Below are 22,106 nucleotides of genomic sequence, written 5' to 3' on the forward strand. Positions count from 1 at the left end.
TTTTGAAGGTTTTGCCACTCCTTGAATTTCAATCTATCTCTCCTGATGCCTTCCTATGGGACCATTTCCATGAGGCTGGCCACAAGACCCTCCACCTTTCCTGATCCAAATTTTCCCTTTTTTGTTTGTCAAAGTGCTTGGCCTCTACTAAGACTTCTTTCACACGCACACACACTCATGTATTATATTTTTAACCTAAGTGGCCTCCATGGCCTATTAGGACCAGTTTTATTCCTATAGACTTTTTTTTTACAAACTATTCACTCTTCACTTTCTCAATATGGCTATATTATCTTTTTATTTTCCTTATCACTCATTCTACTACTACATAATTTACACCACTTACACGGTACTTGTGCCACATCTCTCATATATAGCTACTTTCATAGCTCTCACCTTCCCATCTTTTCACATCACATGGCCCTTCAGAGAACTTGCTTCCACACTATACATTCTTGATTGTTGTGACCTATTGAACATCTGGGTTTTTAATTCCTATGTCAGTGTTGCCAGAATACTATTCCTTAAACAATTCTTTACTTAATAGACATTTCTCCCCCTCATGGCTTTCGCAAGTGATCCTTTAACATCCCAAACTTTCACCTCTCTCCTTCTCAATCCATCACATTATGTCTAACACAATTTCTGGATACTTAAACTCACTCATCTTCACCATTGTCTCTTCCATTATGAACTCATGACTTCCTACAGATGGCACACTCACTCTTATCTCATACACCTGTACTTTGCTTTAAAAAAACAACATCTTATTTCACTCAGCATTCACAACTAGGTTTTCATTTCAAACATACCCTATGGAACTGATCCATCAATCAACAGGTCCCAGTCACTTTCTATAATTAAAGCAGAATTATCCGCATGTTATGAAGTCTATCCAACCGTATTCTGTTCCAGCCTTATACCAAAATTTCCATCTAGTTTATATATGGCTCTATAGCCATCCATAACTGATAATTGAGGGTATGCTATTGTCAAGTCATGTACACACACACACACACACACACACACACACACACACAAAAAATAAAAAATAAAATAAATAAATAAATAAAATAAATAAAATAAATAAGTAAATAAAAAATAAATAAAATAAATAAAAAATATAATGAAAAATAAATAAAATAAGTAAATAAATAAATAAATAAAATAAATAAATAAATAAAATTAAATAAATAAATAGATAAAAAAATAAACTAACAATAATAAATAAATAAATAAAAAAAAACTATCTGAAGCTAAGACTTGAAATTCATAGAATATATCAGTAAGGATTGTTCTTCGTTCTGAATGCATAAATACAGAAACACATGGTGTTATGCAATCTCATGACTGCATGACAAGTCATGAAAATCATGACACTGACAAATTTCATGTATGACAAAATGCTTTCTTGTGTGTATACTTAGTTGATAGTGTAGTAACTGTAGAGTATTATTTTTAAACTCTTCATAGTTCATGGAATATCATCAGTGCTTGACCATGCATGACTGCTCATTGCAAAAAAAATATGCAATTTACCCCTTGTTGCATGCATCCTATTTGCTGTTAAGACATTCAGTATGATTGTTGTTACCATCATCCTGCACAAACATGCCAAAGTACAGTGAAATGTACTAAGTTTTCAATTCCCTACAAAGTTTTATAAGAAAAACAAATAATGTTTTAAGATATTGCCATTTAAAATTTTGTCTGTCTCTGTATTTATCCACTTTCAGTGATTTCCACATATTTCATGTGTCAACATATAAAGGTAATCCTCACTAAGAATCATCAAATTATTTCAATAATTACTGCTATTTGTAGTGTAGTGTCCAAACCAATGACATGTGCCTTTATGAGTAAATTTCATTTACCTTACTGCTGGGGGTCATCACAATATTACTTCATAGGATAGTTTTTTTTTTTTTTTCAGCCAGCAGGGGGCACTTCTGGATACTTAAACTCACTCATCTTCACCATTGTCTCTTCCATTATGAACTCATGACTTCCTATAGTTGGCACACACACTCTTATTTCATAACCTGTACTTTGATTGATTGATGGTGACATCAACCACCATTTATGTTGGAGCCTAGTCCTCTTTCATAACATTTCCTCATGAAACACTATGTGTAGTCACTGCCCCTGGAAATATTTTCCTTTCTTCCCACCTCTTCCTTCTCTAATTTTCCTTTTCTTTTTTTTATTTTTTATTTTCCCATCTTTCAGCATCTCTTATTTACATAGTAATGGAAGGAGGAGGGTGAAGAGGTGCAGCAGTGGTTGTGGGGACTGATGTTGATGGTGACATCAACCACCATTTATGTTGGAGCCTAGTCCTCTTTAGAGACATGATGGAGAATGGAATTAATGCATGGAATAAACCAAATATTTCAGTGAAATTGGCCTAATTTACACTCTGCACCTTTCTCTCTCTTTGCTTGGCTTGGTGGGAAGGAGGTAGGGTTACAAGGGTTTCTAGAAAGCACTGTATATTCAGTGTTGCCACGATCATCTTCTGTGAATATTTTACCAAGTGTACACAACTAAGAACAATACAAAATAGCCTGTACATACTGAGACATATAGGCCAATAGCATGTCAGTGGGTTTTAAATGGTGACAAAAGTAGAGAGATGACATTTCTTGTCATCTCTCCATGATGTTTTAGGATAGATTTAGCATGAAAATCTACAGGATTTGCTGAGTGATTTTTCATGTATTTTCACAGATTCTCAACCATAGCTTATCCTTATGAGAGAGGATATTCTTATAAGCAGCAAGAATGAAATGGAAAACTTGTAGAAAAGGCATTTTGATCATTAAATGAATGAGAAGACAGTAAGCAGCAATAGTGTCTCATATGGATATAGAAACTGATGAACAATGAGTGTCTATGCAGAGATGAATTTGTAGGGAGGAAGTTGAGAAAGTGTGGCAAAGTTGCAAACATGGAATAATAGTAGAAATTTTAAAGTATTGAGGTGATGTTAGTAGATTGGATACACCTAATATATGAACTAGCATGGAGGCAAGGAGAATTATTAAAGAGTTTAGGAAGCCATTACTGAACCTTTATATAAAGGTAAATGTTATAGAGATAAGTGTAATAGTTATAATGGGATGAGTACAGTACTGAGAGAGAGAGAGAGAGAGAGAGAGGTAGGATGGTCACCTGTCCTTTCCACCAAGGTGTTAAACCAATAATTGGTCCTGTAGAGACAGGGAAATGCAGCTCATGGGGAATTCCCCTACTTGGCCAATACCTAGACATTCTTCCAGGAGTAAAAACACTAGTGTCCCAGAAAAAGTCTGCAAGAGTCTTGATAGTGAGGCTGATGGAAGTGACTGAGGTACTGGTGAATGAAGAACTGGAAGATTGTGTATGTATAATTATTTTGCTATTAGAATGATTATAGAAAAGTACTGAGGAAATTATGGGAAGTCATATGCAGTGTTCATGGACCTAGAGAAAGTATAAGATAGGCTGGATAACGAAGCCCCTCGTAATATTCTGAAAATTTATAGAGTAAGAGAACAATTGTTGGAAGGAATTAAGGCTTTTCATAGAGATGCATCTCCTTGTGTAAGGATAGAAGGAGAGGTTGGAGAGAAATTTACCATAAGGGCAGTGATACAGGGATGTGTGATGCCTTTGTGGTTAAGTATTTTCATGGATAGCTGTGCTAGCATTTTTAGTAAAAGAATTAACTAGATTAAGAGCTGTATTATCTAGAAATAGAATAAAGTAGCCATCAAGCAGATGACACCCATAATATTTTAGGAGAATAAATCATACTTTTTATATCAAAATTATTAATTGTCTATATTTTAGCAAATAAAAGTATGAGGTCTCATCTATGGTGAGCTATCTAAACTTTGTTCCCTTGCAAGTAATCATGTCCAAGTAGCCAGCTGTCCATCTTCACTAATGAGCCTCAGTCTAGTCCTGGTTGGGATTCTTTACGACTGCAAAGAAATACAGTGTTAATCTCAAATTTATAGAAAAATAGTAGTCAATAATCTATAAATTTATTATAAATAACAGTAACATATGACCCTAAATACCTGAAATAGTCAACCTCCTAAAGCAACTTGGAATACCAAACTACATTAATCCTCCTACCCACCTACTCTCTTCATACACTTCTTTACTTCACTCTTAATCTTGGTAACTCAATTTTGTCATCTCACACACACATCTCAACTCCTTTACCAATTGTTCCAAGTTTCCCCTTGAATCAGCTAATCTCATAATACCAATAATACATGGCTTATTCATAAGGTAAGGTACAAAAAGATCACCTTAAGATGTCACAAAACATCAGCCCTTAGGTTGAAAATGCTCAAATTAAAAACAAATTTGTCAGTAAATACACACCTCTGGAGCAGGTGGAAGAGGAACCTCACTGGGATGAGGAACTGGATGAGAGAGCTCAGCAGTTACTCTCCCTTCAATCACATCCATAAGACTTGGTGGGATGTGTGCTCTCTGTAACATCATATAACATTACCTGATTAGAAAAGTAGTAAAACAACCATTTCATCCAAAATACAAACCTAATGGTTGGCATGATTATCTTTTATCGGCTTGAGAAGTTGATACATTATTAAAATAAAGGAAAGTCAATCTGTCTGTGTTAAGGTTGACAAACATATTTTACTCTCTCTCTCTTCCCTTCTACAGCAATAACAACCTGTATACTGGGTCAGCACTTTGTGGGAATTCAAGAATAACAGACAAGAGAGACATGCACATTCACACACACACACATTTAGTCACAAACATTCCCACACATAAAATCCATTTAAATTTTCTCCTGAATCTCTAGCAAGGAAGCAGAATGATCCTCATTAACTCCATGAGGTCAGTGGTATAGCACACAGCACAACAGATACAGTATATATATATATATATATATATATATATATATATATATATATATATATATATATATATATATATATATATATATATATATATATATATATATATATATATATATATATGTATATATATATATATATATATATATATATAAAATCATGTAAGCTGGCCAGTGAAGTAAAAGAAGCATCAAAACACAAAATAATTAAAAGCAAAATATATGGCCTTCACCTGGTTTTCAGTAAGGGTTGCAATGTGAGAGAGGAGTCTGGAGCGCAAGTCAGGTGCCACAGAGAATACATCTGCAAGCTGTGGCGGGGGAAGCTGAAGTAATACTGTGAAGCTCTGGGCTCCTGCTCGCTGGCAACACTTAATGAAGCCTTCCCATACTTTCCTTTGCTTCCATACCTGTAGAATGTGACCAAATAACGAATTACTTTCAAATTTGGAATGTGGGTAAGGATAAGAATAAGTACTTTTTTTTACCACAGTAACATTTAAACAGTAATTTGAACTCTTTTTAGGTATTAATTATGAAGCAGTCCATTATATCATAATCTGCTAAAATATATATGTTTATGGTATTTCACATCTGCAAGTAATTTCCTGTATATGCTTGTACTGTTTTTTCTTGTACAAACTAAAAAATACTTGATTCTACAAAACTGTATGGAAATCATACAAACCCTCACATTATAATATATGTAAACTACAATATTATTTAATGTATGCTACTCATATATCATGATAGACTGACAGCAATGTATGCTATCCTGCTTCATAGACAGGCAGTGTACATTGGATGTGCAATTGTATGTGCAATTTATTTGCATTAATGAATGACATGTTAAACTTATGTCCTAATGGTGTGGGTGTTGTATCAGTACAGTGTATATAAACCATGAGTCAATTGTCATGCCAACAAGATCAATTACATTATAGACTGTTCTGGTGTGAGACTGCTATGATAAACAAACTTTACACCTGCCTGACGAGATATGAGACGTTGGAGCACGTTCATGATGAATCCCAGGAGCTTGGGATAGTGTGTGAGGGTCTGGATGACAGTGCGCATAAAGAGGGTGGGTAAGGAAGGTTGCTCCATCAGCTGCTGTAGTACAAAGGCCAATACTTCTGCTGTGTAAATATTCCTCTCTCCAAAACACAGGCCTGTTGCTGTTGGGAAAATAACATTGGTATTAGATGTACCAATCTTATCTGTTATTTATCTGTTTGTATACCGGGCTGACATCCGCAATAAAGAACAGAAAACAAGACATGGTGTCTACCGCACATATCACATTCATGATTATACTCACAATCATATAGTCAAGGTCTCTAAGGGGAAAGGACTGATCATCACCTACACTTTGCAAAGTTCTGTTGTGCAGCATACCTGGCAATCTCAACATCAAGGTCTGACAACAGTGCTGGCTCTACCTTGATGCATCATAACAAACTCATCTGCATCTTAATCTAATAACTGGAGTGAACCACATGCAGACAGACCTTCCTCATTGCTACATTTTAGAGATGTATCAGATGTAAGAATTCAGATTTGTGGATGTGGAAGTGTATGTGGATGTCATATAAATATTTTGCAGATGTGGATATCAGTTTCTACTAAATAGTGGATGTGGATATCAAATTATGACATCCTCACGGATGAGGATGCAGATGTGTTCCAAATTTTGGTGTAAAATCAGTATATAGCACCAATTACTGCCAGATAACTGTTACAATAAGTGCTCAGTGCTGCCAGTTCATATTTTTCAGTCTTATTTTTGTATAATTACACAATATAAAGTTAAGGATGAAGCACTGGAATCTTTCCTGTGAACTTTAAGAGAGGATAGGGTCTGCATACACAAACACGTATAATATATATATATATATATATATATATATATATATATATATATATATATATATATATATATATATATATATATATATATACTGTTTACATATATAAATACGTACACACACACACACATTCACAATCTCTCTCTGCCAGCCAGGCTGCTTCCCTTCATACTTAGTTATTTAATTAAGTAATATCACAATCTTACATTATGCAATATTACATATATACAGTATTATTACACAGTACAGTAAAATCCCTCTTATCCGGCATCAACGGGACTGCCGACATGCCGGACACTTGAATAGAAGTGAAATTATGTCCACAATCACCACCCTACACTCACGCATCTTACCATAACAAAGGTCAGCTGATCTTAATCAGCAGCTGATCTGATCAGCTGCTTAAGTGTAAGCACAACACACTTCCTCTTTTCTACAACTTTAGGTATGATGAAGACGTCAGGCGATAAACAGTGCAAACGCGGGACTGAGTCACTGAGTAAACACAGTGCAGTGGGCCGCGGATGGCGCGAAGCAGTGCACTCTGGTGGCGAGGGGACAAAGTATGCCTCGCGTGGGAATTTTAATCGATTTTATGAATACACATTGATTTTTTATTGATTTTAAGGCTCGGGGAAAAATGTGCCGGATACTTGAAGCTGCTGGATACTCGAATGCCAGATGAGAGGGATTTTACTGTACATACATGCATACTTTTACATATTTACATGATACATACACAGTCACTATGTAAAATTCTCTCCCTCCTGCCCTTCTGCAAAACTCTTGACACATTAGACTGTGTAAATATGAAAGGAAATGTGTAATTTTAATATATAATTAAGTTAACATCCATTAATTAATTTTCTTCAACAATGCAAGCTCTGTAGTCTGTAATGTATAAAATGTATCAGCTACATCCTCATTGTATGTGGTGTGGATGCAGATATTTATTTCATCACAAATGCGGATACAGATGTTTAATTTATCAGAACTGTGGATGCTGATGTTAAAAACTATGCAAATGTTCCATGGATGTGGATGTGGACATCCAACATAACTCTACTACATTTCCATCTGTGTATTCACACTGCTCCCCCTTTCATACACTACTACTCACTCTTGCTTCATGGTCAAACCTCTTGCATCTACCAGTCTCTTCACACCGCTAATCTACTAATCCTATTTGTGGCTTTTATCCTTAACTTACATATCTGTCCTCTGTCTGCAGCAACATGCAACCAAAATCATTTAAACAGTCTAATCCTAAAGGAAAGTATCTCAATCTTTAAATTCAAAACTAGGAATGGAAAAAGGAAACAAAAAATCACAACAGGATTATCTCACAAGTGCAGAGTAAACAGTTTCTATACTTCCACCAAAGAATACCTTTAATGACAGTCTTCACATCGCATTTGTCATTATCAATAAGATGAAGAGCCACCAGCAAGTCAACAGGTGTAAGTGGTGAAGCTCCTGTGTCCAGTGTCACTCCCCATAACCTATTGAATACCTGCAAAGAAAGATCACATCAGTGTAAGATTAACATTCCTGTAGTTGAAACTGACCTACAAACACTATATAATGTTGAAACAAACCTACAAACATTATATAATGTTAACATCTGAAATCAATGAAATACAATGCCCAGAATATGAGAAAAAAGACAGAAAAGATTATTCTCAGTTGAAAAACATAATTCATTTACCTCTTTCACAACATGTGGGTTCAGCTTAATTAATTTTGGCAGCACTGCAATCACTTCCTTTTTACTGAGCCCTGTCAGAACAGGAATGAGGAAGCGTACATCTGATACCCTTCGATTGTAGAGCTCCCGCACACGACACACCAGAGCTTCACTAGGAGGAGCTGTCAATGGACACAATAAATTGAAGAGACTGCCACACCAGCACCATTCATTATACCAGAATGTAATATGTCACATAGTATGCTTCACTCACCTTTCTCTGTGAGAATATGAATGATGCGAGTGATGAGGGTCTCTCCACCTTTAGGGCAAGTCTCCACTAACTTCAATAGCTGTGGGGACTCCATGCCCATGTGGCGGATGGGTCCTTCCAACAGGCGAAGGATTGATCGCTTGGCTTCATTTACTGTTTTTACGTACACTTGTGCCAAACTGGTAAAAAAAATTTTTTTTTTATGTCGGAGGACACTGGCCAAGGGCAACAAAAATCCAATAAATAAAAAGCCCACTGAGATGCCAGTCCCAGAAAAGCGTCCAAAGTGGTAGTCAAAAACTGAAGGATAAGTGTCTTGAAACCTCCCTCTTAAAAGAATCCAAGTCATAGAAAGGTGGAAATACAGAAGCAGGCAGAGAGTTCTATGTTTACCAGAGAAAGGGATGACTGATTGAGAATACTGATTAACTCTTGCATTAGAGAGATGGACAGAATAGGGGTGAAAGAAAGAAGAAAGTCTTGTGCAGCGAGGCCGTGGGAGGAGGGGAGGCATGCAGTTAGCAAGATCAGAAGAGCAGTTAGCATGAAAAAAGCAGTAGAAGACAGCTAGAGATGCAACATTGCGGTGATGAGAGAGAGGCTGAAGACAGTCAGTTAGAGGAGAACAGTTGATGAAATGAAAAGCTTTTGATTCCACCCTGTCTAGAAGAGCAGTATGAGTGGAACCCCCACAGACATGTGAAGCATACTCCACACATGGACGGATAAGGCCCTTGTACAGTTAACAGCTGGGGGGGTAAGAAAAACTAGCGGAAATGTCTCAGAACGCCTAACGTCATAGAAGCTGTTTTAGCTAGAGATGTGAAGTTTCTGGTTCAGATTATAAGTAAAGGACAAACTGAGGATGTTCAGTGAAGAAGAGGCTGGCAATTGCGTGTCACTGAAGAAGAGGGGATAGTTGTCTGGAAGGTTGTGTCGAATTGATAGATGGAGGAATTGAGTTTTTGAGGCATTGAACATTACCAAGTTTGCTCTGCCCCAATCAGAAATTTTAGAAAGATCAGAAGTTAGGCGTTCTGTGGCTTCCCTGTGTGAAATGTTTACTTCCTGAAGGGTTGGACGTCTATGAAAAGACGTGAAAAGTGCAGGGTGGTATCATCTGTGTAGGAGTGGATAGGACAAGAAGTTTGGTTTAGAAGGTCATTAATGAATAAGAGAGTGGGTGACAGAACAAAACTCTGAGGAACACCACTGTTAATAGATTTTGGAGAAGAACAGTGACCATCTAACATAGCAGCAATAGAACGGTCAGAAAGGAAACTTGAGATGAAGTTACAGAGAGAAGGATAGAAGCCATAGGAGGGTAGTTTAGAAATCAAAGCTTTGTGCCAGACTCTATCAAAAGCTTTTGATATGTCCAAGGCAACAGCAAAAGTTTCACCAAAATCTCTAAAAGAGGATGACCAAGACTCAGTAAGGAAAGCCAGATCACCAGTAGAGTAGCCTTGACGGAACCCATACTGGCGATCAGATAGAAGGTTGTGAAGTGATAGATGTTCAAGAATCTTCCTGTTGAGGATAAATTCAAAAACTTTAGATTTTTTTTTTTTTTTATGTAGGAAGGACACTGGCCAAGGGCAACAAAAATCTAATAAAAAAAATGCCCACTGAAATGCCAGTCCCATAAAAGGGTCAAAGCAGTGGTCAAAAATTGATGGATAAGTGTCTTGAAACCTCCCTCTTGAAGGAATTCAAGTCATAGGAAGGTGGAAATACAGAAGCAGGCAGGGAGTTCCAGAGTTTACCAGAGAAAGGGATGAATGATTGAGAATACTTGTTAACTCTTGCGTTAGAGAGGTGGACAGAATAGGGGTGAGAGAAAGAAGAAAGTCTTGTGCAGCGAGGCCGCAGAAGGAGGGGAGGCATGCAGTTAGCAAGATCAGAAGAGCAGTTAGCATGAAAATAGCGGTGGAAGACAGCTAGATATGCAACATTGCGGCGGTGAGAGAGAGGCTGAAGACAGTCAGTTAGAGGAGAGGAGTTGATGAGATGAGAAGCTTTTGATTCCACCCATAGGCAGGAAATTAAAGCAATAGGACGGTAGTTTGAGGGATTCGGTTACCCTTTTTAGGAACAGGCTGAACGTAGGCAAACTTCCAGCAGAAGGAAAGGTAGATGTTGACAGACAGAGCTGAAAGTTTGACTAGGCAAGGTGCAAGCAAGGAGGCATAGTTTCGGAGAACAATGGGAGGGATCCCATCAGGTCCATAAGCCTTCCGAGGGTTTAGGCCAGCGAGGGCATGGAAAACATCATTACGAAGAATTTTAATAGGTAGCATGAAGTAGTCAGAGGGTGGAGGAGAGGAAGGAACAAGCCCAGAATCGTCCAAGATAGAGTTTTTAGCAAAGGTTTGAGCAAAGAGATCAGCTTTAGAAATAGATGTGATAGCAGTGGTGCCAACTGGTTGAAATAAAGGAGGGAAAGAAGAAGAAGCAAAGTTATTGGAGATATTTTGGCTAGATGCCAGAAGTCACAAGGGGAGTTAGATTTTGAAAGATTTTGACACTGTTAATGAAGGAGTTTTTGGCTAGTTGAAGAACAGACTTGGCATGGTTCCAGGCAGAAATATAAAGTGCATGAGATTCTGGTGATGGAAGGCTTAAGTACCTCTTGTGGGCCACCTCTCTATCAGGTATAGCATGAGAACAAGCTGTGTTAAACCAAGGTTTGGAAGGTTTAGGTCGAGAAAAAGAGTGAGGAATGTATGCCTCCATGCCAGACACTATTACCTCTGTTATGCGCTCAGCACACAAAGACGGGTCTCTGACACGGAAGCAGTAGTCATTCCAAGGAAAATCAGCAAAATACCTCCTCAGGTTCCCCCAAACAGCAGAGGCACCTTTGCTTAGGGGATCCTTAGGAGGGATTGGAGTGATAGGACAAGATATAGATGTGAGATTGTGGTCAGAGGAGCCCAATGGAGAAGAGAGGGTGACAGCATAAGCAGAAGGATTAGAGGTCAAGTAAAGGTCAAGAATGTTGGGCGTATCTCCAAGACAGAAATATGAGTAGGGTGCTGCACCAATTGCTCTAGGTCATGGAGGATAGCAAAGTTAAAGGCTAGTTCACCAAGATGGTCAGTGAAGGGAGAGGAAAGCCAAAGCTGGTGGTGAACACTGAAGTCTCTAAGAATGGAGATCTCTGCAAAAGGGAAGAGAGTGAGAATGTGCTCCATTTTCGAAGTTAAGTAGTCAAAGAATTTCTTATAGTCAGAGGAGTTAGGTGAGAGATATACAGCACAGATAAATTTAGTTTGAGAGTGACTCTGTAGTTGTAGCCAGATGGTGGAAAACTCGGAAGATTCAAGAGCGTGGGCACAAGAGCAGGTTAAATTGTTGCGCACATAAATGCAACATCCAGCTTTGAATCGAGAATGAGGATAGAGAAAGTAGGAGGGAACAAAAAAGGGGCTACTGACCAGTCAGTTGCCTCAGACACCTGAGTTTCAGTGAGGAATAGATGAGGTTTAGAAGAGGAGAGGTGGTGTTCTACAGATTGAAAATTAGATCTTAGACCACGAATGTTGCAGAAGTTAATGAAGAAAAAGTTGAGGGGGGGTGTCAAGACACTTAGGGTCATTGTCAGAAGGGCAGTCCAACCTGAGGACATTTGTGGTCCCCTCCCCAGACGGGGACTCCGAGGCTGGTGTAGGAGTCGCCACGAATTTTGAAATTTTGAATGAAGGGTGTGTGTGTTATTAGGTGCTTGTAGTTTTGTGTGGAGGAAGAGAGTTGTCTTTAGAGGGCAGGCTGTGACTGCCCCCTTGTGTTGTGAGACACAAAGGTAAATGTTCAGTGAGGTCACAGATGGGTTTAATGATAAGTTCACAGCACCCCCTGATCCAGTGCTTTAGACCTCACTGGGAGTAATTATCATGAATGAGAAACATGTAATAAGCAAAAGTAAATATTTCAATAATTTCTCACCATATCTATAATAACTTACTCATGGATCATTGACTGATTGAGTGGTAGAAGGGCCAGATGCAAGTATAGGCAGGCCTTGACTGATGCCTCTGTCCATTCCTCAGGTTGAATGGGACGCCCCAAGTCATGAGTGCACAGAGCTTCTGGTGGTGCTTCCAGGAGTAAATATTTAAGAAATTTGGTAGCTGATTCAGACACAATCTCCATGTAAGTCTCCTGCTCACATAGTTCCACCAGTATAGGTATCACTTGGTCACGCACCTGACAAGACAATAACATTATTAATATCTGGTTATTTTCCACATTCAGTGCTGGTTTTATATATATTAGAAAGTAAAGCAGGTATTTGAGGAACAAAATTTCACCCACAAATCAGGATAAAAGCTACATGAGCAAAACATTACTCACTGTCTCTTGCTCATGGGTAGCTAGTATGGCAAGGACTTCCAAGGCAGGCCGTGAGGCAGGTGGTCGCCATCGCGTTATATCTTTCAAAGTATTGGCTGCAGCTAGGACGGAGTCACTACCTTGGCTACCACATCTTGAAAAAAGAAAAGAAAAAGAAGATGGCTGATGAAAAATCATGAGCAGGATGTAGGAGGTTTTTATTGTATGAAGAAATTTAAGCAGAATCTCATTCTCTCCTTGCACATTGAACAAGGATAGAATCCTTAGATTGAATGTAACAGGCAAATACCAGAAAGAATACACAAAAGTTGATTACCTAAGGATTTCAGATAAAAAAATAATAAACTTGATGATTCACAGTTTTTCTCATTGTCTTTTCCTTCAAAATGTTAAGATGGAAGATGATTTAACAAACATTTTCCATCTTTGTAAGCTGCCATCATGTGAAGTGACTAACAAAATTATGGTGACAATAACATACCTGACTAAGGAGGAGATAAGATTCTCAGGCACATGAGGAGCCTCCAGGAACAACCGTGATAAAAATCTGTAACAGTCAAATGATAAATATGTACACTGCTTGAAATATTTTTGCAAAATGCTTATACTGTATCTCATGGGTCATTTTGACTTCATATCTAATATTAATACAGGAACTGAATTCGTTCTTGAATGCCAAACAAAATCCGAAATGTTTGAAAACCAAAACTATTTTTCCCACAGGAATCAATGTTAAATGGATTAATCTGTTCCCAGACATCAGTCTACACTGTCTTAGTGGCTTATAACAGACACTCCCACAGCCAAGATGGCTGCTTCACAACATCTCCAGCTCACAAATTATTTATCCAGAAAGGATGTAATGAATGAACTTTGTGACAAAGAACTCATCAGAAGATATTGTTTAGACCAATCTAGTGAGGGAAGCCTTACAGAGGGACACAGAGAGGACCAACTCACTTACCGCCAAAATGAAGGTGATCATAACACTTAAGAGATCTTGCTGCTGGGAAAAGCTACTGAAAAATGCAGTTGTGCAGTAATGATGGCATTGGGGGTCATTGAGAGAACCACAAGTGACTTGGGATTACTCCTGAGTGCTGAAAACTGTTCGTTTACATCTAGGCTTTTCAATAGGATTACATTTACTTTGTTTCAAAGACTAAATTACTGTCTTACACTCTGTGACCTTGACAATGGCCAATGATGCAACACTCCCCCCATCCCCCCATCTCTCTCTCTCTCTCTCTGATAAGTTAACACACACACACACACAGAGAGAGAGAGAGAGAGAGAGAGAGAGAGAGAGAGAGAGAGAGAGAGAGAGAGAGAGAGAGAGAGAGAGAGAGAGAGAGAGAGAGAGAGAGAGAGAGAGAGAGAGAGAGAGAGAGAGAGAGAGAGTGCATCATTGGTCATTGTCAAGGTCATTCACTGGCTCTCACACAGCCACAATTCATCTCTCAAACATGCAGTTGACAGTGTGTCAGCCAACTCTGGCATTTTAAGACCTAGGATTTTTTTTACAAAATAAAGCAAAGTTTCATAAAGTAAAATGAGTATTCGATAGGCTTAGAGAGGTCATTATCCCTGAAATTCAGTTAGCAGAGGTTTATTATATCAACAGTTTATTGTATTCATTCAAAAACATATATATATATATATATATATATATATATATATATATATATATATATATATATATATATATATATATATATATATATATATATATATATATATATATATATATATATATATATATATATATATATATATATATATATATATATATATATATATATATATATATTTATAAAGGGGGTGTTTTTTGGGGGGGCTGGAATGGATTAATGAGACTTTAATTAATTTGAATGGGGAAAATTTATTTGACATATGAGCAAGTTGAGTTACTAGGTCAGTCACGGAATGAATTAAACTCATGTCAAGGTAACACTATAAGAGACACAGTGTGTGACAGTAATTTAATCTTTGAAATAAGGTAAACATGATCATGTTGAAGAGACTTGATGCAAACAAACAGTTTTTTGGCTTGCTCAGGAGTAATCCCAACTCCTGAGCCACTTTGGAGCTTGATGACCCCATAAAGCCATCACTACTGCACAACTGTATTTTCCCAGTAGCTTTTCCCAGCAGCAAGATGTCAAAAAGTGTTATAATCACCTTCATTTTGGCAGTGAATGAGTTGCTCTTCTCTGTGTCATTCTGTAAGGCTTCCCTCACTAAAGAGAAATACCTGCACAGTCTAAAGAATATCTTCTAATGAGTTCCATTTTAATAAGTTCATTCAATGCATCCTTTCTGGATAAATAATTTGAGGTGGAGATGTTGTGAAGCAGTCATCTTAGCACTGGGAGCATCTGTCATAAGCCGGATGGGTGAATGGGTGTCCGGGAATGGATTAATCCATTTTACATTGATTCCTACTGGGAAAAGTTTTGGTTTTTTAATGTTTCAGATTTTGAATAGCATTCAGGAAAGAATTAAGTTCGAGAACCAAGGTTCCACTGTACGTAAATTAGCACAATAATAACACTGCATCTACACATTTTTACACTAAGGAAGAAATACTTATTTAGATGAAAATGTAATTTCTATAACTATATTTCACCATCCACAGTAAATCATCTTTATATACAATTGAGTTATGAGGACACACTAAGTTCTATTGAAGACAACCACTGCAACTCACTCATCTCTCTCCTTGCTTGCCTCCTTGGCTAGAGCCTTCATCATTATGCTAGACATGATATCTGAATACTGCTTTTCCTTGTCCTTCTTCCCTGCATTGCCCAAGAAACGGTTGACCTGAGAGAAGTCATGGTCGGTAGCATACTCCGAGAACAGCCAGGAGAAGAGCAAGTCACAGTTGCTGGTCATATCTTCCAGCAAAAAGTCTTCTAATTCTGTATCAAATGTGAAACAGTTTGGTTATGTAAAGGCAGAGTAGGACAGAATGAGGTAACAAGGAAGGTAAATGTAAGGTAAATGGTGTGACAAGGACTCCTCCAAAGAATGAAAAGACAGTGTTATAATACCTGAGACAAAGGGAGCACTGAAAGGCAAACTGATTGGAATGTGCAATGCTTGACATATGGACAAATGTAAGTAGAAATTCAATTGCCTTGCCCATCCCTAGACAGAATGTTAAAGAAGCACATGCTAAACAGCCCATGTACAAAGACTGAAATAATGAATGTGAATGAAATGTCCATGACAACTTACCCTCACACTCATTGGGGGATATGGAGCCCATAAGAACAGTGAGTATTCTGACACAGTCCTTGGCACCAGACCCAAGCAATGGAGTTTTGTGATTTTTCAACAGACGCTGCAGCAGAAGTTGCTGCATTTTGGCACTTGCTGTGGCATTCATTGGTTTAGTGACTTCTTCCAACTTCATGGTCTTGGCTTTATGCCTCGCACCACGCACAGCAAGACCAGCAGGCACCAAAACAGGACCACTCTGGCCACAACAAATGAAACCATATACACAAAATAAGAATAAAATAAAAATTACCTTATTTTTATTAAATTCATTTAACATTGTGTAATCTGTACTACCATAATAAATAAAAAGGCGTGTTACTGTTTACCAAATAAAATATATAAAGAGAAACCATAATGTCCTGAAAAGTAACACCTACCTGTACGAGTATAGACTCCTCCTGCACTCTGCCTCCCACCAGCCGAGAGATGTTGCTTTCATCATCGCTGTCATAGCCAGCCTTCATCTGCATTTCAAAAAGGCTCCATATCAATACTATTGAAGAAAATCTAAAAGTAAAATTCTTATCATATCACATTATTAAGTTAGAAAGCACAAACCAAATACATACAATACAATACAATAAGTCACAAGCTCAGGAAAAAAATCTATGGAGCTGATAAAAGACAAAAACAAGAAAAGAGTGAATGTCCATTTGCCTATTAACAGTTTTTCTCCTTTACCAGAGATGCATGGCCAGGAGCAGCTCATTGTTGTGTGTTTTTTTTTATTTTCCAAATGGTAATGAGTCCTTCAGTTATTTTTACTGAGAAATGATAAGCTTTAAATATACTCAAATACAGATCCATACCACAAGGTAAACACAAGATATAAAGAAATAAACATATGCAGGACATTCAATGAACAAATTTTAGAAAGGACTTGAACAAAATCTGAAAATTGTGGCAGGATAGCAAGGTGAGCATTCAGAAAATGATGACTGAGGACTAAACCATGGCAAGAAATGCCTGAATAATTCAAGAATCACACATTACCTATTCCTTGTGTCCTTACCTCATCATCCTTCACCTGCTCCACACCTGGGCCCACTCCTCCTGCTGTCAGCTGGGAGGACAGCAAGCGGGCCACATGCTGGATTTGTGCCTGGGTGCCGGCTGCTGTAATGGGGCTGTATCCTGCACTGAACAGAGGTGGCATCTCATCCGGCAGATTTATCTATACAATAATGGAACCTTGTTTAGAAAAAGAATATTATGGTCAAGATGAAATAAAATAAAATAATTCATAAAAAAATCATGCACTATAAACAAAAACTATGAACTCCCTTTTTAATTTTATTCTTATTATGCAATGCATCATCTGGAACCTTTGTAAGAGATGCACATCACTCACTTACTGTTTACATTTGTATAAAACTGAGAAAAAAAGAATAAATAAATAAATAAAAAAATAATAATAAAGATAAAAAAAAAATGAAACAGACAAATAAATAAAATAAATAAGTAAATAAAAATGAGGTAAAAAACAAAGCCATACTGCTTACTGCAAGTTAATGCTCAGTTACTCTTTACACTATTCATGAGACTATAGAGTTAAAGATCCTTCCCTTCAAAAGAGAGAGAGAGAGAGAGAGAGAGAGAGAGAGAGAGAGAGAGAGAGAGAGAGAGAGAGAGAGAGAGAGAGAGAGAGAGAGAGAGAGAGAGAGAGAGAGAGAGAGAGAGAGAGAGAGAGAGAGAGAGAGAGAGAGAGAGAGAGAAATATAAACAAATAAAGATAAATAAACAAAATGAATAAATAATAAGTAATTAATAGAGAACAGAATACATAAATACATAAAACAAAGAAAGAAAAAATAGTCAAATGAAACAAACAAATAAATAACTAAATAAAGAAGTATTGGAAAATATACTAAAACAGAACAAATGAATAGCTAAATTTCAGTCAAGTTTGCATTATTTATATAACACTAAGCCTTTGTATATTCCACCACTAATCCTACATGAATTAAGAGGCAAAGCTGAGAACAGAGAGTAAAGAAAATGTTGGCCCAAGTCCCTCATGAGAGTTCAAGAGTAACTTTCCACTCACCATGGAGACCAGAACCAAATTAGCCACATTTTCTGGAGTGAGTTTCTCCACCAGCCATCGCTGAGTTATGTCAAGTGCCGAGGTCTTCTCCACAACTGCTGCAGGTGGCTCTTCTGCTTTGCCTTTCTTCTCTTCCTTCTCAATCCGAGGCTTTTTGGGAGCTGACTCGATTGGCTCTTCTCCAACCTTGTCCTTTCGAATCCACCTCTTCATGGAATCCTTTGAGGGCATGGCCTTATTGATCTAAAAAGAAATGGAATATGAATAAATAAGTAATTGAAATAAATAAATACACTGAAAATTAAAGTAACCTCACTTGTTCTTCAAGTTAATTGTGATGCCTGGCTCATACAAACCTCTGATGAAGACATGCCCAGGTCAGTGAGGACTGTGGTGATGTTGTAGTGATAATCATAAGAGGCTGGGTGTTTCAGCAAGTTGATCATTTGAATCTTCAGATGTTTCCTTACACTGTTCACCTGAGACTTGGTAAGTGTGGGTGGTAGGTTGGCTGAAAAAAAAAATAAATAAATAAAAAAAAAATAAATAAATAAAAAAAAAAATAAATAAATGAATAAATAAATAAATAAATAAATAAAAATAATAAATAAATAAAATAAATAGATAATAAATTAATAAATAAATAAATAAATAAATAAATAAAATAAATAAATAAAAAAAGGTAAATAAATAAATATTAGTTAAACAACATTTGATTATAACTCGCCTGAGGAAGAAATGAGTTAAAACCATACATATAACTGTGTAGCAGTCATCTTCATACAGTATATAACTACACACATTTACAGTATTTGTTTTACATGGTCATTATTAAACACAAGGAAATGAAGAACTGTTTTAAAAGATGTTGGAGTTGAAATTGTAAGTGCTAACCTGCCCTCCCAAATGTTGTTGCTTACAAATCTTTATAATGCAAGCCTTAAATAAGACTAACCATGTAAGATTTCCAGGGCATTGACCACTTTCCCTAGAAACTGAGGTCGGGCACGGGCAATAATGGTCAGGGAGGACATGCATGTCATGAGGTTCACTGAGCTGATGTGAATGGAACCCTGGAAAGCCAGCAGCTTACCCAGGACCATCCTAAGGGAGAAGGAAGAAAGAATATAATGGGTGATGTAACACTACAGCATTCACAATTAACATTTAGATAAATTTTATAATAGTATATGTGTACAATGCTGCCATAATCATGAATCAAACACAGTAGGACTTCTATAACACCTTGCTTCTTCTTCAAGTTTCCTGGGCCTTGCCACCTTCAGTGTCAGTGGCACATGATCCAGGTTGAACTCCCCTTCTCGAGTCACTGAATCTGGCTCAGTGTACGTCTGCAGCAGTACCATTGCCTCCAGGAACTTGATAGCTTGTGTTCTTACACTGGTGTGGAAAGATAGAAGCTTTATCAGGTAACTTAATAACTGACTGTCATGCAATAGTTAAGTAACAAAGAAAAAGGTAATGCAAAATTTCCAGCAACTGTAAAGGTACAGTATTGCTTGGCTCACCCATCATTGTCATGATCAATCATAGTGAGAATGGTGTTCTTCATGGTGGTGATGATGTGCCACACCTGTTCCATCTCTGGGGTGGTGGTGCGCGCAGCAGCCAGCCAGGCTAAGGTGGCCCGGTGGAGCTGGACCACTGCCTGCACCACTCGTTTCACCACCGACACCGCCTCGTCCAACACCAGCAACTGCATGTTGGGCACCAGCCGAGGCAGCATAGCCACATCCTTCTTGCTGTTTACATTGATGTAAAATATGCAATAGATTTTTGTCATTATGAACTAACACATAAACTGGCTATTTAAAAAAATCCATAGAATGCAATGATACAGGGTGTAACACGAGTTTTTGTGGACATTTCCGGAGGTGAAAGTACAGGTTATTCTAAGTGGAAAATGTTCTATGCACATAAGCATTTTGATGCATTGTTTAGCTGTGGCATGAAATTCAAGTGCGGCCTGGCAACAGATAAAACAGCCGGGTCAGGTGGGTATCCATGGTGAAGATCTGAAATTGTGAATAATTCAGTCATGATTTCTAGAAGTTTTGGAGCTTTACAGTATCCCATGATAAGACAAGTGATAACGATGGACCAATACCGATTAGTAATAAACATTACACAGTGATAGTATGGATGTAATAAATGACAAATAAAATAATAGGCTGTGTAGCACCAAGCACCGTCCAGGCAGGGAGTGGGAAGCAGTGAGGCTGGCAGCAAATCACCTGATTATTAGTCAGATCACACAATTTCCCTCTGAGACAGTGACAGTGAATACGTTCAGATTGTATTGCACAACTTAAAGTAATGTGGAATGTGTGGATATGATGTTTCTCCACCATGGTTACCTGCCTGGCCTGGCCGTTGCATCCGTCACCAGGCCACACTTGAATTTCATACCACTGCTAAACAACACTTCAAAATGCATATGTGCATAGAACTTCTTCAACATAGAATAACCTGTACTTTCACCTCTGCCAGTATCTGCAGAATCTTGTGTTACACCCTGTGTATATAAATATGAAATTCTCAATATGAAAATAACAGCTAAATCTCAAATTTTCAGGACTTGTCACATCTCTCCTTACCATGCTTCCTCTATGAAGCCAACTACAAATTTTCGTACATCTGAATTTCTATCCTTCTGGAATGCTGCAACATCTTCAAAGAAGGAATCAAGAAGCTGTGGATCAAGGTGGATGATGAGTTCCTGCACCTTGGCCAAGGTGGCTATCTTTTCCTTCTCTGAGGGGAGGAAAGCCGCTGTGTTCAGCAGCTCCACCACCTGAAACAAGCATACAAATTTATGCCACATCAAAGGACCAACAATACCAAGGAATGTTTCTTAGGCCATGCAGTCTGTCTGGAACCGTTGCACCCCTTATGCAAGACTTTGGTGCGTCCATTTTGAAACTATTTTCATAACAGTATTCAAAGTGTTTCAAATTCATCTAATGGTTGTAAAGGTGACACTCTGGCAGTACTCTATTCTAAGCAGTATCCCCTGCAGATGGAGCATACATCTTCTCAACCCTCGGAAAGCTAATGTTGTTTACTTCAGTAACTAATCAATTTTATGGAGATAAAATATAATTAGAGGAATTCGACGGACAGAAGTGTAAGATCACACCTGCTCTAAGTGGTATCCTTCAAAACTGTCCTGTATACTAGCATCACCAGATTCTATTAATAATGAGTAGTTTCTGTCCACTTAAAGGATTAATGATATCCTCACTGCAATCCCTCAGAACTAAGCCAGCAGCACACAGCTCCGGTGTACCCAGCAATCCCCAGCAAGCCGGGATAAGGGTGCCTTCTGCCACCGCCTGCATCAGGGCTGCGATTCACCCCGCCTTTGTATCTACTCCCTTCCTGAACAATATATGAATTTCATCTCATCTTACCCTCTCGCGCACTGTGGGTTCTTGTTCACTCATGTTGACGGGTTGGTCTCACTCATGGCTTTCCCAGCAGCACACGCCACTTTTCCCTTAGCGCTCCTCCTCTCGGCCTTCCCTCGCTACCCTAGAACAACACTCGGCTCGCTGATCCATTCCGTCCACAACTTTTCACGAAACCCTTTTCCCAGCAACTCTATGAATAATGAGAACAACAACGATCAATAAAATAATTATGTATTTTTAAAGGCATTTTTAGTTAAATCTTTTGAA

At 37.9% G+C, this 22,106-nt stretch overlaps 1 protein-coding gene across 1 annotated transcript; it reads right to left on the reverse strand.

Moving 5' to 3' along the window:
* Positions 1–3,798: 3,798 nt before the first annotated feature.
* Positions 3,799–21,997, reverse strand: LOC135101504 (symplekin-like). The gene is made up of 21 exons (XM_064005563.1): positions 21,840–21,997; positions 21,024–21,220; positions 19,935–20,168; positions 19,651–19,806; positions 19,361–19,509; positions 18,762–18,916; positions 18,406–18,648; positions 17,371–17,532; positions 16,736–16,822; positions 16,314–16,554; positions 15,781–15,994; positions 13,552–13,617; positions 13,071–13,203; positions 12,682–12,923; positions 8,715–8,893; positions 8,462–8,622; positions 8,143–8,266; positions 5,876–6,063; positions 5,119–5,295; positions 4,381–4,491; positions 3,799–3,968 (listed from the first exon to the last, which is right to left on the reverse strand). The coding sequence occupies exons 1-21, from the start codon at positions 21,870–21,872 to the stop codon at positions 3,963–3,965; spliced, it is 3,258 nt and encodes a 1,085-aa protein (XP_063861633.1). The 5' UTR covers positions 21,873–21,997; the 3' UTR covers positions 3,799–3,962.
* Between the last annotated feature and the right edge of the window lie 109 nt (positions 21,998–22,106).

Source organism: Scylla paramamosain, chromosome 6 (assembly GCF_035594125.1).
Source record: "Scylla paramamosain isolate STU-SP2022 chromosome 6, ASM3559412v1, whole genome shotgun sequence".
In the NCBI taxonomy this organism is placed as follows: Eukaryota; Metazoa; Arthropoda; class Malacostraca; order Decapoda; family Portunidae; genus Scylla; species Scylla paramamosain.